Raw genomic sequence first — 14,952 nt, 5'->3', positions numbered from 1 at the left:
CATCTAAATGCTTAACTAGGCTGGAAGATCCACTTCCAAGCTCACTCATGTGGTTGTTCACAGAAGGCTCACTTATTTGATGAACTCTATTTTATTATGGGTGGCAATTTGTCAAGTTGAAAAACTATAATTCCAGCCTCCCTTGCAGCTAAGTGTTACCATATACTATGTTCTAGCCAACGAGACATAAGTGGAGATTCTTGGACGGAACTTCTGAGAAGTCTTAAAACTTCCCAGATAGTTGCTGTCTTGGATTGTCAAGCAACCACTAAGGGTGGTAAAGGGGAAAGAAAGAGCCTGAGTCCTTAATAACAAGAGAGCCTTCCTTCGGCTTCTTTTACATGGGGGGAAAATGGCTTCTTTAGAGACTTGTGTTAGCCTAACCTAATTCTGATATCATCTCATTTTTTCCTAACAAAAACCTTGGGAGGGAATATTTTAATATCTTCTCTTTATGGAAAGGAAATCAGAAGATAGATTAGTAGAGTTGTCCAAGCTTATATGTATAGTATAGGCAGAGCTGGAATTCAAACTCAGGTGTGTCTGATTCCCCAGCCAATGCTTGTGACCACTAGACTACATGGTTCTTTTGCAGCATGGACAATCTACGTTCTCTGTAATAGCAATAATGGTAACAATAGCGATATCTAACACTTGGTGAACTCTTGCTGTGTGCCAGGCACTATGCTACAGTTTCATTTAATCTTCACAACAACCTCCAGGAGGTAGGTATTCTTATTCTCATTCTACAGATGAGGAAACTGAAGTTTAGAAATTTTAAATCACTTTCCCATGATTCAAGCAGAGACATAGGTAGCCGAGACATGATCTCATGGACACTTCAGACATGGCTTGGGACATGGCATGGAAAATGGGTTAGAGGGGGAAAGAGCAAAGACCAGGACCTTATTTAGAGAGCTATTGAAAGATTTTTGAGTAGAGGGGAAGAAGGCATGAGTACTTGTATACTCTGTCCCAGGTCCTGGCTTCCAAGATGTAAGGTATAATATGTGCTCTAGGAAGCTCCTTGTAAAATAGGTCGCTTACAAAGAGATGAGGTTGAGGATGTGCTTATCTCTCTTCTCTGAGGCTTTAGGGAGCTCTTCTCATTTCTTCTTGCCTCTCACCTCCTTTAGCTTCTGGAACTCCCACTGTCCCAATCTCACTCAGAGTTTGTGGAAGGAATAGAATGGATGGAAGAGAAGAGGTGATAAACCCGTTAACTTTAGAATGTTATGAACTTAAGGGAGAACTCTTGGTGAGTGAGGGGTAAGGAGTGGTGAGTGAACATCAATCAGAAGTTCAACTTGTCCCTTGTTACTCAGCTCAGACCTTTGAGGAGTCACCCAAATTCTATAAACAGAGCAGGTCAATGTGGGAAGTGCATTTTTACCTATTAGAGGAGGTAACTGAAGCCCACAGAGGTTGGGTAACTGGCTGAAGATCACAGAGTAAGTAAAAGGTAGATTAGAAGCTCATATTCTTTTCACCATCATATTTGCTACCTATACAAGCAATGGAACCTGATGCTGCTAATTCAAACCAAAAGAAACACTTTGGAAAGATATAGGCTAGCTCACAAAATTGAGGTAAAGTTGGACCAGCTTTCATCAGCCTGATAACTTGAGTGTAAGCAAAAGAAATGGATTCTGGGTACATTAATTAGAAAAATATATATATACTGAAAGGATTAAAAGGATATACTAGAAAGAGGTTTGGAAGCAATGTGGCCAGGAATAATGCTCCAAATCATACTATAAAAAGTGGTAAAGTCGCCACTGCCGCTAGCATCTGGGCACACACACCAAAACTTGCATGGTAAATACCCTTCACTATGGACAATGCTGTGAATACCACTGCCATGACTGCCTCTGAAAACTAGATTGACTCATCAGCCACCATCCTCACAGAACCATTACTATGCTGCTCCTGGCTTCGTGTCACATTTCCAGTTCATAGCTTGAATGTATCTAATTAATGGATCCTTGTCATGTACACAGCTCTGACAGCAAGGGATTATGGAAAAGCAAATATCTGGTATTTTCCGCTTCTTTGGGGGAATGTGGGCTTTGCTTCATAAGAAAGGGTACTAGTTAAAAATAAGAAAGTAGTTCGGGTACTGCATAGTCAAAAAGGACAAATGTAGGTAGGATAGTTGCAGGAAAAGTACTTGAACCAAAAAAGTTTTCTGTAACAGCATTTTAAAAGAATGCTTAATTTGTTCCTGCTATTGCAGTTGGAGATTAAGGGGGGAGGGCATGGGAGATTAAGGGGTATATAATAAGAATATATTCTCAAAACAAAGAATTCTGATCAATATATTATTTAATAATATTTTCTTATTTGGAATTAATATACCTCCATTTTGAATTAATATACCTCCAGACACAGGGAGCTGAGCCCTGCCGGGAAAAATCATACAACAGTATCTACTCGGGCCACAAGGCATCCAAGGCCCTTGTAATCACCATGCCCCGACACAGCCCAGTTATCCTGTGTTTCCCTGGTGATCTCTCTCTCCTGTTCCCTATAGCCATTTCATACCTTCTCCAGTTTTTTCAACCTCTAATCCCAACATTTCTCCCTTCCTTCACTCTGATCGGAAGATCCTTTCCAACTTCGTAGAATAAATAGAAACTAACAGTAGAAAAATTCCTCAACTTCTCTCTACCATCTTTCTCAGACTTTTCTCTCCATTTGTATTCCTTTTTTTCCCCCTCTACTCTTGAAATATAACAAGTCCAAATTTCTCACTCATTTTTTTAATGCAGGACAAATGGTTGTTTTGCCCCCACTATGCCACTAAAAAGTGCTCTTCCAATAACCTCCTGGTTGCTAAACCCACTGATATTTTTAGTTCTTTTCTTACTTAACCAAACAGCTAGATTTGGCCTAGTCAACAATTTACTAATTCTTGAAATATTGTCTTGCTGTATTAGTCAGGGCTATTTAGAGAAACAGAATCAACAAACATAGATAGATGATAGATAGATAGATAGATAGATAGATAGATAGATAGATAGACAGACAGACAGACAGACAGACAGACAGACAGACAGACAATAAAGAATTGGCTCATGTGATTATAGTGGCTGACAAGACCCAAGACCTACGATCAACAGCTGGAGACCTGAGAGAGCCAATGATATAGCTCCAGTATGAAGGCCCAGAAAGAGCTAATGAAAGTCTAGAAACCCAGAAAGAGCTGATATTTCATTTGAGTCTGAAGACAAGAATAAAAATGTCCCAGATTAAGAAAGTCGGGCAGAAGGAAATTTCCTCTTTCACTAGAGGGTCAGACTTTTTTTTCTATTCATACCTTCAGCTGATTAGAGGAGGCCTGCCCACATTGGGGAGGGAAATCTGCTTTACTCAGTCGACTGGTTCAAATGTTAATCTCATCTAGAAACACCTGCACAGATATATCCAGAATAATGTTTGACCAAATGTCTGGGCACCTTGTGGCCATCGAGTTGACATAAAATTAACCATCATATTTGGCCACTTATTTCTCGTAATGCTTGTTCCTACTCTTTCTTGGTCTTTGCAGGCTATGCCCCTTGAATGTCAGCAAGCTTCAGGGTTCTGTCTTGGGTAATTGTCCCTTTAGCTTATTCTCTCTGAGGGATTTTACTTTCTCTTATGACACAATGAGTATCTGTACATGCACAACTCCCCCGTTTGTAGCCTCAGCCAAATCTCACCTCTGAACTCTCAGCTCTATGTTGAGATGCCTCAAAATCCTTGTGCGTGACACCATGTCCTCTGTCCCAGAGTAGTAGTCACCTGATGTCCTGATGTAGGCAGCAATTTCATAAGATCGCTTGATGGGGAATTTCTTTTTGTCACAAATGTCAACCACAATGCTTACTTGAGTATACTTCACACGTGGATTTTTCCACTACTGTGTGTGAGAAGTCTTGAATCAACAGCTCTTCTGCTCCAGCACTTATGCTTTCCCATTTAGTGAATATTTATCTCGACAACCAATTCGGCGTGTGTTGGAATGGATGTGTGTCTGATATCACGTGGCACACTTAACATGTGACAATTTACCTTTAGGCATTGTGGAAGAGTAAATTCTCAAGTCCACCTAATGGTAGCTATCCTAAAAGCAGCAGCTATCTAGGACTACTTTAATGACTTGTGACTATTGCTGTGGAAGGTGATGTCCAGAGAACTATGAGGAAAAATTAAAATTTGTGTGGACAGTGGAGGGCAGCATACCAATTAGCATGCATAGGGACTAAGTAGCCACTCCATGTCATTTTACTTTTGGCATTTTCAAACTCAGCAATCTCAAAATAGAATTCATGGTTGCCTACATCTTCCACAAAATATTTTCTTCTTCCTAAGTTGTTTCAGTTAACACTATCAGTGAGATTATTGTCTTAGGCAGAAACCCGGCTGTCACCCCTTGACTCCAGGCTCTTCCTCATCCTCACATCCAACCAATCATGTCTTGCTCAATACACCTGCTAAATATCTGTGAAACCCTCCACTTCTCTCCACTCCCACTACCAGTGCCTTAATTCAGGCAATCTAACCTCTTGCATCAATTGCAATTGCTTAAGTGGTCTCCCTGTATCACCTTGTCCTCTCACGTCTAACCCACTTCCACACAGAACGATCTTCCCAAAATAGAGGAAGATGTCACTCCCCCCAATTATGACCTTCAATGGCTTTCCACTGTTCTACTATAAGACCCCAACTCCATAATAATAGGGCCTCATCGCTTCCTCAGCCTCATTTTCTCTACTTCCACCAATTTGTGTGGGCTTGGGCAAGCTACTTAATCTCTCATTGCCTATATTTTCTCATCTTTTAAAGGGATTTATAACAGGGACGGTACAAAAATTAATTCTTCTTCTAAAGTGCTGGTAACAATTATGAGATCAGGCCTACAGCCCTATCTTGCGGACTTTGAGTCAAGGGACCTGGCAGCTCCTAGATCACAGTGCCTGGGAGGGACTATTCCCCCAATCAGAAGAATGCTACCCAGGACAACCTGTGCCTACGTTGGAAGATATCACAGCCAGGTCGCGTGGTAGGAACCTCGTATTCCAGGGGAGGGAGACCTAATATCCAGATTCATGTGGTTCAACGTGACATGTAGTTCACACAATCCAGCATTAAAGCTCCCTGGAGAAATGCCCTGTGCCCCAGCCACAGTGCCCGTTCCGACCTTCCATTAAAGGATTCTTGTAGGAAGACAGTTTGAGAAAAAAAGATGGAGCACACTGACGGATTGGCCATACTGAGGACTAAGGCCCTGCTGCTGTTGGTTACATCCCTATCCTCCAGACCCTCTGCTAAGTACCTATCCACACTGATAGCATGAGAGCTCAGGTTACTGAAGAAGGAAATGGAAAATGCTGGGTGGCATGTCATCTGCCTTCTTCCCTGGGCCTCTGTGATTAGGTCTGGGCCCCAGCGGTTATGGGATTGATGGTCAGCAGGTATTTTGTTGAGAATTTGGGAATTCCAAAGGTGTTAGTGATTCCGAAGGTGATCAAGTGTGGCCTAGAGTTGTAGGGAGGGCTGTTCTGCCTCTGCAGTGACACCATTACCAGGAGTGACACCACTCCTGGGGACATTCTAGAGCACCGGGAAGGAGGTAGCACCGTTGGCCTGATTAGTGGCTTTCTCAGAACTGGGAAAACCTGGGGCAAGAAAGCCTCAGGAATCAATCATGTGGCAGGATGCCAGTGATGTTCCGGTATATGTTTAACTGGCTATGCAGGGGGGAAATCTCTGATTTGCCAATTTCTGTGGTGTAAATATTCCCACCATGGCTGATTTCAAACTACCCAACATACCAACATAACCTCACTGAATGTAGAGTTGGGAAGAGATAAAATCAGCTCTTGGGAGTCAGTGTACCACTGGGAGAGGCCAGGTAAGGAGGTGAGGAACCAAGAAGAAAAGAACTGAGAAAGGGCCATGAAACTGGGGAGTCCTCTCATAGCTAGACATAAACTCACAGAGTCATATGTGAAAATCTGTCCAATCCCATCCATCCCCAGGTTAAGTTTGGTGTCAATAATCACTTCAGAAACACTTGGCTGTGCTTACCTGGGGTGAAGTAGTATCACCTGAGGCCCCCTCAGTGGTCTCCTGGGTGCGTGCCGGCATAGAACTATGGTGTTCTTATGTACTACTAAGGGGTTTTCAGGGCCTGTCTTCCATGCTAAGGACCCAAACTTGCCTCAGAGATGCCCTTGAAGGCCCTTGGTTAGAGCTGGGTAGGAGCCCAGGAGAGCTTGATTTCCAAAGAGCTGGTGCCTATATGCCAAGGGGGAGTAGAACTGGAAGCAAACTGAGAAGGCTCTGGCAACCCAGGTGGGCCAGGTATAGCCTACAAGCTGTCTGCCTGGGGTTTGGAAATGTGAGGACACACTGCTAAGCCCCTGCCACAGAATCTAATAAGACTTTTGTGGGAAGCTTTCGACTTTTTGACCCCTTATTAGAATGTAGGTTTGCAACACCTTGTTTTGTTCAGTGCCATACCCTAAACACCTAGAGCAGTGCTTAGTAAAAAAAAAAAAAAAAAAAATGGGTATCTAATAATGATTGTTGAATTGAATTTATGGGAAACATACAGAATTCAGAATTTGGCTGCTGTTTGAAAAAAAAAGTCACACCAGATTAAATTATTCACAGACCCCCCCCCAAAGGGAAGTGGGTCTGGAAACTGGATCTGAGGTAGGAATCTGGGTTAGGTTTTGATAAAGCAGCAGCAAGCAGGAAATATTACTTGGAGATTAAATTAATGAACTCAGAATACCCATGGTGGGTACTGTTTGGAGTGCTGCTGAAGGAATTACAGTATCTGAGTATTTATTGAGCAGCTACTATGGGTCCAGCCCTTTCCTAGGATCCATATGTTCTTCTAAACTGAATAATCAGCTGCACAAGACAGTTCATTATTTTCCATCAATACAAGGCCCCATCTTCTCCCCAGTAGCCCCTACACCTATTGCCTCCACTCCCATATATGGGAAAAGTAGGAAGAGTTGACCAGGTGGGAAGTTTTCTTTCTTTGAAAGAAGCTAACGTGTTCAGAAGAACAATCCAGTGGGCTACTGTAACCAACGACGGCATGCTGCTCAAGTCAGGCCCTGCACCTGTTAACAAGACTGCATTTCTGCGCAAGGAACAGCGATTCCAGGATTCTCCAAATTGTCTTAGGTTCTTCCTAGGTTAGGACTACAATGCAAGTTTCTTCTCTTAAACCTTGGGTGCCTCTGAACTCCCAGGTTATCCTTGGATGGATGAGAAGATTCTTTTCAGTCAGGCTGCAAAAAGTCAACGAGCAGTTGGAGAGGGCTGCCCATCCCAGGCACTTCTGCAGCTGTGGTGACAGCCTGAATGATTGTTCATGGAGGAGGAAAAAGTAGTGAGAGAGAAAGGCCGGAGATAGTGAGTGGATTCAGGTCTTTCTATAACAACAGCAGCTTCCAATCAGAGCAACAGAGGATGGGTATCCAGATTTCCAGCACACAAAGAGCAAAGTCCCCTACCCTGGGTACAGTCTGAAAGCTTGGATGAAGCATGCCTAGGGGCAAAGCGAGCGCTTTCTAGGTTAACATAATCAGATAGATATGGGACACCTGCCACTCACTCACTGCAAAGTGCCTCACAGAGCTAGCTGGCTGCATTCATCTGCTTAATAAAGCCAGAATCTGAAATAAACCCTCTTTACCCGATTTCTCAGAGCTCTGTTGTCGAGAACATGCCTTTAATTAGAGCCAGACTGCACGGTAGTGGGGCTCAGCTCTACTATGGTTTGGTGCTACAAGGCAGAAAAGTTACTCTGTATTTTTCTCAGTAAGCAAAATATAGATGTTTAATATCAGATATCTCACCAGGGAAAGAATATACTGTAGCTCAGAGAAATAATGCAAAAGAGGGGGTGAACTTTTAGTTTGTGCCTTTAAAATAAAATAGAACGGTGAGGTTTTTGTTTGTGAGCAGTGCAGTAACTGGAATATTTAGGCCTCACAATAACATATCGGTATTTTAGCAGTGAAGAAACTAAGGTAGATAAGGGTAAAGGGGGTCAAATATGTGGTGATGAAAGGAGAAATGACTTTGGGTGGTAAACACACAAGGCAACATACAGATGATGTATTATTGAATTATACACTTGAGACCTATATAACTTTATTAACCAATGTCACCCCAATAAATTTAATTTTAAAAGTTTAAAAAAAGAAACCGAGACTCAGAGAGATTGAATAACTTGCCTAATGTCACACAGTTACAAATGGCAGGGCTGGGATTCAAATTCAGCTAGTCGGACTTTTAAATGTTTTCTTTTTTGAAGTCTATATTTAAGAGCTCAGTTTCTTAACCTGTGTGGCACACTTGAGAGAAATGTGGTATTTTGCAGGGAGAGGTTGCAAGTCACTCTGTGTCCAGCAGCTGAGGGAGAGGATAGTTAGTTTGTGAGATCAGTCTCTACAGATCACCTTCAGTCAAGATGTTTCTTCTTTGAGGATCTTTCCTCTAATGATGTATGTATAAGAGTGTTCACTGCAGCATTGTTTTATAAAAAGTGAGATGAATTGGTCCCCAATATATGTGTCCTGTAGCTTGTGTCAGTCATCATGGGACCTTGGGGAGTTGCTGCCGCTACCACTGGGGGCAAGGAGAAGTAAGTGTGAGGACCTCAAAATGGGACAATATATTTGTAAGTATCCAAAAAAAAAAAAAAGAAAAAAGAAACAGTGTTAGACAAGAACCAGTTGACTACAAATACATAGCTGATGTTCTATGTTTTCTAGCACCCAAAATAACTTCTAAGGATTTCAGTGACAATGAAACATTTTACTGGAAATGAAGTTTATTTTCCCATGCCCATATCTTGTCAAAACATAAATGGCTGTTCATACAAAGTGGCGGCTGCACTGTCTTTTTCTTGGTTGGTTGGAAGCAGATCAATTTCAGCTTGGACCCTCTGCCTTGGGTTTATTGAAGTTTTGCACTGTAAGGTTTTGTGAAATTGGGAGCCTAATTGATTTCATTTTTATTTCAATGCAGATTGTTGGACCTTCAGATGGAAGTGGTTACATTATAGATTATTATGAAACCAGACTTATAAGACTATTACTAATGAAACATTTAAAAAAAACATTATCCATAAATATTTTTTAATAAAAGAACAGATTTGAGCCTCCTTGATTTTAATAAAGAACTCCCAGCATGTGCATTCCCAAATTTTCCTTTCTCTTTCTTCATGACTACTTTTTGGGTTCTATATAACTTTTTGTTGTTATTTTTGCTGTTTTAGTTAAAAGTATATATTCTGACATTTATTTAATAGGACCTTCTTTGAGAGCTATATATTAAAAAAAAGAATAAAAGGTTTAAAGCAAACAAGGTCATAAACAGGCTGGAAAAACAAATTATGGTACAACGAACAGACTGGAAAAACAGATTATTGTACAGACATTCAATGGAATAATAGTCCACTGTAACGAAGAAAGAGGAAGTTCCTTATGTACCAACATGAAACTTCAGGGAAAGCAAGTTATAGAATAGTGTATAGTTTGTTACCATTTGTGCAAAAGAAGGGGAAAGATCACTCTCGTGCATCCTTGTATCCGCTTATATAGACAGAAGAGGCCTCTGGAAGGACACAGGGAATGGGTAACACTAACTGCCTCTGTGTGGGGAAGTGGTCACTGAGGACAAGGTTGACAGGATTTTCTCTTTGGGTCCTCCTGTACCTTTTGATTTCAAACCATGTGACCATATTACCTATTCAAAAAATGTTTATCTGTATTCTTCTAAAAGAATGAACTGAAGAGAAAACAAATAAAAATTTATATATGTCGATGCAATCACATAAACAAAACACATGTATAGGAGAAATGGGATATTATTACATCAAGATGGTAATAATCTTTTCTCTATTTCTCCAGAATTTTTATAATGTGGTTATGAAAGATATTTTTAAAATGTTTAATTTACTTCTTCCTTTACCACACCAGTATTTCAACTGTTACTCATGGTGAGAAAGACGGAAATGAAGACTAGAGACTCCGGAATCCCAATTTCACAGTATATTCAACAAAAGAAAAAACAGACCATCCCTAAAAAGTTGGCAAGTCAATAGTTTCCAATCTTTTATGAAAATACATGGGGTATAAATAAAGAATTACAAAGAATGGTTCTCCAGGTAGGTGGTAAAAAGGGAGAGGAAAATAAATACCTTTCCACCTGCTGGGAAATTGCTGACAGTTCACAATCCTACTAGAGACCTCCCCATTTCAAATGACAGCTCTTCAACTTCCCATATTGTCCCTCATTCTCATCACTGGTAACCTAAGATACCACAGGTTATCCTAAGCTTCTATCTCCCAAACATCAAACTAGTTTTCTTTCTGTTAAGGAGGCAGCAAAAGAGAGATGCCTTTAATTTTAAAAAAAAACAAAAACAAAAAAAACCCCAAAAAACCACACCCAAGTTCTCATAAAATCACTGCCTGTATTTTGACACTGGGTAAAATAAATTTGAAAACAATTTTAGAACTCCAGATGAAAGAAGGTAATTCACCCCATCCCGAAATTAGGTAAGCAGTGACCTACCTCTGGAGTAAACAACAACAACAACAACAACAACAACAACAACAACAAAACCACAACAGTCAGGGGCTTAACGGAGCCCATCTGCTATGGCCATGATCTTGGGCTTGGCTTCGCAGGCTGACATTCACTTGAGTCTATCATCTGATATAGTCACTTTCTTGGTTGCAATTTATGAGCTGCCAGTGTTTACTTGTGAGACTGTCTGGGAGCTGGAAGGGAAGAAAGATAAATACACTAAAGCCCAGCTGAGCAATTGATAGGTTTTACATTTTATTTCCAGGAAATGATATCTTGTTTTCACAAAGAGGTATGCCATCCTCTCAAATAGAGGCTGCTTTACCTTTCGGGGGCAGCCATAGGGGTACATCAACATCCAAGATGTCCAAAACAAATGCCAACAGAGGTGCTTCTGAGGTACCAAAACAATAACAAAAACAACAAATTTAAAAAGCAGAACAGAACTATATAACTATAATCAACATGTAGTGAAGCAGAGTCTATTAAGTACCCTGAAAGCAGGTGGTGCGGTGAGTTCCGGTGGTGCTTTAGATCATGGTGGCAGCAGCAGAGCTGGTCAACATGGAAGGCTCTTGACGGAGAACTTCCTAATTCAGTCTCTGTCCCACGTGGTTCTATCCCACGCTTTATCTCAGAGCAGTCCAAGACCAGTCCACGAAGAATCCTTCAGACCATCCTAAGCTCCCATTGCCTGGCAGTCTTTCAAATGCCCTTGGAGCATGGTCTTCAGGACAGTCTCTTTGCTTTGGAGAGAAAGAAAAGAGAAATAAAAGAGAAGCCTGCATGTCTCTTCTCTGGCCTCCCTACTGCCACCCTCAGTCTCTTCCCCACACAGTAGCCACAGTAAAGAGAAAGTAGCGGTCACATCAATCTGCTCAAAGCCCACTCCTCACTTCTCTCAGAGTAAGTGTTAAAGTCAAGGTCCTTCCAAAGCCCCAAGGTCCCACACAACCTGCCTCCCCCCAAACCTCCTGACCTCGCCTCCTACTCCTCTCCCTGTCGCTTACTCCACTCTAGCCACACTGGCCTCCTTGCTGTTCCTCCAACACCCCAAGCACGCTCCCCTCTTCCTATTCCCTCTCCATGGGACATTCTTTCTCCAGATGACAGCATGGTTACTGCCTTTAGAGCTTTCCTCAAATATTAACTTCTTGGTGACCCCTTCCTTGACTACCCTACCCAAAATCACCAATGCTCTTTCCATCACTCCCCGGTCCCATTCTTATTTTTCTCTATAGTTCTAATCACATCTAACTTATTAGATTTTCACTTCTTCTATTCCTCACACCTAGAACAGTGACTGGCACAAAGCTGGCCCTCAGAAACATCTGTTGAACAAAGGAGAAAATTACACAGCTACTGGCAGGGAGAGGTGGAAGTTCTTCCATTTTCAGAGAGGAAGTGGGTAGGAGGAGCTATTTACTGGCCTCCAGTCTTTTCCAATAGCTTCTCCTTCCTTGATCCTGGGAAAGCAGAGATCCTGGCTTACATACACTAAGGGCACAATAAAGCCCCCCAGGAAATTGTCCCCTTCCCTGAGACTGAGGTCTGGAATGCTTTAGTAGGAAGACTGAAAGGATTATAAAGGTTACTTCTCTCACTTCTGGGCTGCCTTTGAGGTGGGGGCCTTGGGGGTGGGCACAACTTCAGCTTTGGAAAGCTGAGAGAACCAAGTGAGGCTCCCTTTCTCTCTGCTAAAGGCCTTATCTAATAGCTCACAGAAAAACGCAGAAGCCTCAAGAAAAATTGTCTTGACTTCCCTCAAGTAAATTTCCTTGCCCACCTGCCCACATTATACTTTTCTCTATAAAACAGAGGACGTACCCTCTACTTATAAAGACTAATCCCTCCATCTGTGCTCTGCATCTCTCCTATCTTCGGCCTTCCTAAGAAATGAGCTCTATTCACTATCTCAGCTTCCCAGCATCTCCTTCTGTACAGTTGTCGTCCAATCAGCAACTGAACATGCTCAAATTTCTTGTGTCTTTAAAAAACAACAAAAATCCTTTACCCCACTTCCTCCTCCAACTACAACTGTCTCTTAGTGCTGCTCCCTACCATCTTAATTGTAGCCAAATTTCTTGAAGAACATTCTTACTCTTCTCCACTCACTTCATACCAATTCCCCAATTCACTGCAAACTGGCTTCTGACCCCATTTGTCCCCCAAACTTATACTAAAGAAAGTCATCAATGTCCCACACACATGCTACATCAAAAGGGCAACTTTTTGTCCTTATCTTCTCAGCAGCATTTCTTACTGCTGACCCCTCATTTCGTAATCATTCATTACTGCGCATTTACTGAAGACCTATCAAACACTCTTCTAGGCCATGAGAATACCACACAGAGCAATATAAAACCTTGCCCTCAAATTTATAAATCAAGGGGCAAGAGCATAATAACGAATATAATTTCAATCTTGTCAGTGTTTGAAAGAAATAACAAGGAGCTGTCTAGACTGTAATGAGGGGGCTACTTCAAAGAAGGGTGTGGTCAAGAAGGCTCCAAGCACACCATTCTGATGTCTTCTGTTGCCTGTCCCACACTGCCCTCTTTTTCCTTCTCTCTTTGGCCACCCCTCATGCCGGGCATACTCCTCTTCTACTATCCATCCCTTCAAAGTTGGTGTTTCTTGAGGATAGGGACTTGACCTTTGGCTCTTACCACCGACAGAGAGTATCCCCAAATCTGGTATCTTCTGGGCTCTAGTACAGGTCAAAGAAAGGCAGAGAAGTGGGCTCTGACCTACATTTTCAAATACCCATTAAACAGCTTCACTGATTCCTTCAGGTGCCCTCACCTTTAGTCTAAACAACTGCACCATCATCCACCCTGCTGCTCCTGACAGAAACCTGGGAGTGATATTCTACTCTGAGCTCCCTCATTCCTCACAGCAAAACAGTTCCACAAACCTGTAGATTCTACCCCTTGAACTACTGCTCAAGTCCATCCACTCTCTCCATCCCCACTGCTATTTCTCTAGCTCAGTCACTACCAGCCTTGACCAAGGTTACTACCTCTATTCTTGTTCCCATCACCATTTATCTTCACTGCAGCCACATTAGCCTGTCCAGAAAAATATAAACAGTCACATCTCCACTTAAAATTTTCAATAGTTTCACAACAGCCCCTAGGCTAAAGCTTTAACACAGTCTTGAAGACCCTTCATGATCTAGTCTTGCCTGCTTTTCCAGTCTCATTGCTCAACGCTCTCTCTAGCACTCTACAATCCAGCCACTCTGCCCTTGTTTCTGCCCTCAAAATCCCCTTGCTTTCTTGCTTTTGGCTCCTCTACCTATAATATGCACCCTCCTCCCTTTCACTTCCTTTCACTTCTCTGCCTTTCTTTGACCTTTACTTACCACCTTTCGTCTCTCTTATTGCAGCACTTTACTATAAGCAGCCTAGGCCCTGCATCTAGACCGGAAGTTCCATGAGGGCAGGGGCTGCATGTGCCCTGCTAACTTTTATTCCCAGCCCCTGGCTCTTAGTGGGTACTGAGAAGAAGGAAAGGCCTAGAGAAAGTTAGTAAAGAGGAGTTGTTTCTTTGGGGTTCATGGACCAAGGGTAAAAGAGGTCCAAGTTCTCCAGGGAGGGAAAACAGAAAATAATTTGAGCAGAAGCCCTAACCAGGAATAGGAACATGTCTGGTCTTATCAGATTTCTTAAGAATCATAGCAGCAGGCAGTTTAACAGGATACATATCTAGCTGATGAAGAGAAGCCTCAGTGGTTAGGTACCTAATTCTATGGTATTCTATGGGGGAGAAAAAAAGAGGCATAATCAGTGATACCCCAACCACTCTCCATGATTAGTTCACAGAAATCTAGAATACCAACTCATTTGAGCTTGCTCTAAAAATACTCTGTATACCTCTAGTGTTAAGTGTAAGAACCCAAGAAATTCTCAAGAAAAAGGTGATTTGGTTAATGATACTACTCTATATTTATCCAAGTGGTCTTCTATAATATCAAGTTCCTGGAAATATGTCTGAAAAGCAAATCATAAAGTTACACGTTAGTGGGAAGAGAGGATCCATTTTTTAGAGAGCCAAAATAACTGCTTTAAAATAAATGAATGGGACTACATCAAACTAAAAAGCTTCTGTTCAGCAAAAGGAACTGTCAACAAGGAAAAGAGACAACCATCTGAATGGGAAAATACATTTGCAAGCAATGCCTCTGATAAGGGCTGAATGTCCAAAATATACAAAGAACTCATATGACTCAATAACAACAAAAAATAAACAATCCAATTAAAAAATGGGCGGAGACCTGAACAGACACTTCTCCCAAGAAAACACATTGGCCAACAAACAAATGCAAAGATGTTCAAC

At 41.8% G+C, this 14,952-nt stretch overlaps 1 protein-coding gene and 1 pseudogene across 10 annotated transcripts in view; one reads left to right on the top strand and one right to left on the bottom strand.

Moving 5' to 3' along the window:
• The first annotated feature begins 1,189 nt into the window (after positions 1–1,189).
• Positions 1,190–9,488, top strand: LOC105288550 (annotated as a pseudogene).
• A 567-nt stretch (positions 9,489–10,055) lies between these two features.
• Positions 10,056–14,952, bottom strand: part of RNF8 (ring finger protein 8) — a 38,086-nt gene continuing 33,189 nt past the window's right edge. For 4 of the 10 annotated variants that reach the window (XM_023527548.1, XM_023527546.1, XM_023527547.1 and 1 more), the window contains one exon: positions 10,847–11,357. In XM_023527548.1, coding sequence (XP_023383316.1) covers positions 11,241–11,357 — 117 coding nt within the window. In that variant the 3' untranslated portion in view covers positions 10,847–11,240. Of the gene's footprint in view, positions 11,358–14,952 lie in introns of all 10 variants that reach the window. The other 6 variants (XR_002779093.1, XR_002779091.1, XM_011354546.2 and 3 more) reach the window with 4 other exon arrangements.

The sequence above is a fragment of the Pteropus vampyrus genome, unplaced genomic scaffold, assembly GCF_000151845.1.
Source record: "Pteropus vampyrus isolate Shadow unplaced genomic scaffold, Pvam_2.0 Scaffold18, whole genome shotgun sequence".
Lineage (NCBI taxonomy): Eukaryota > Metazoa > Chordata > Mammalia > Chiroptera > Pteropodidae > Pteropus > Pteropus vampyrus.
This window is presented reverse-complemented; position numbering and strand designations above follow the sequence as displayed.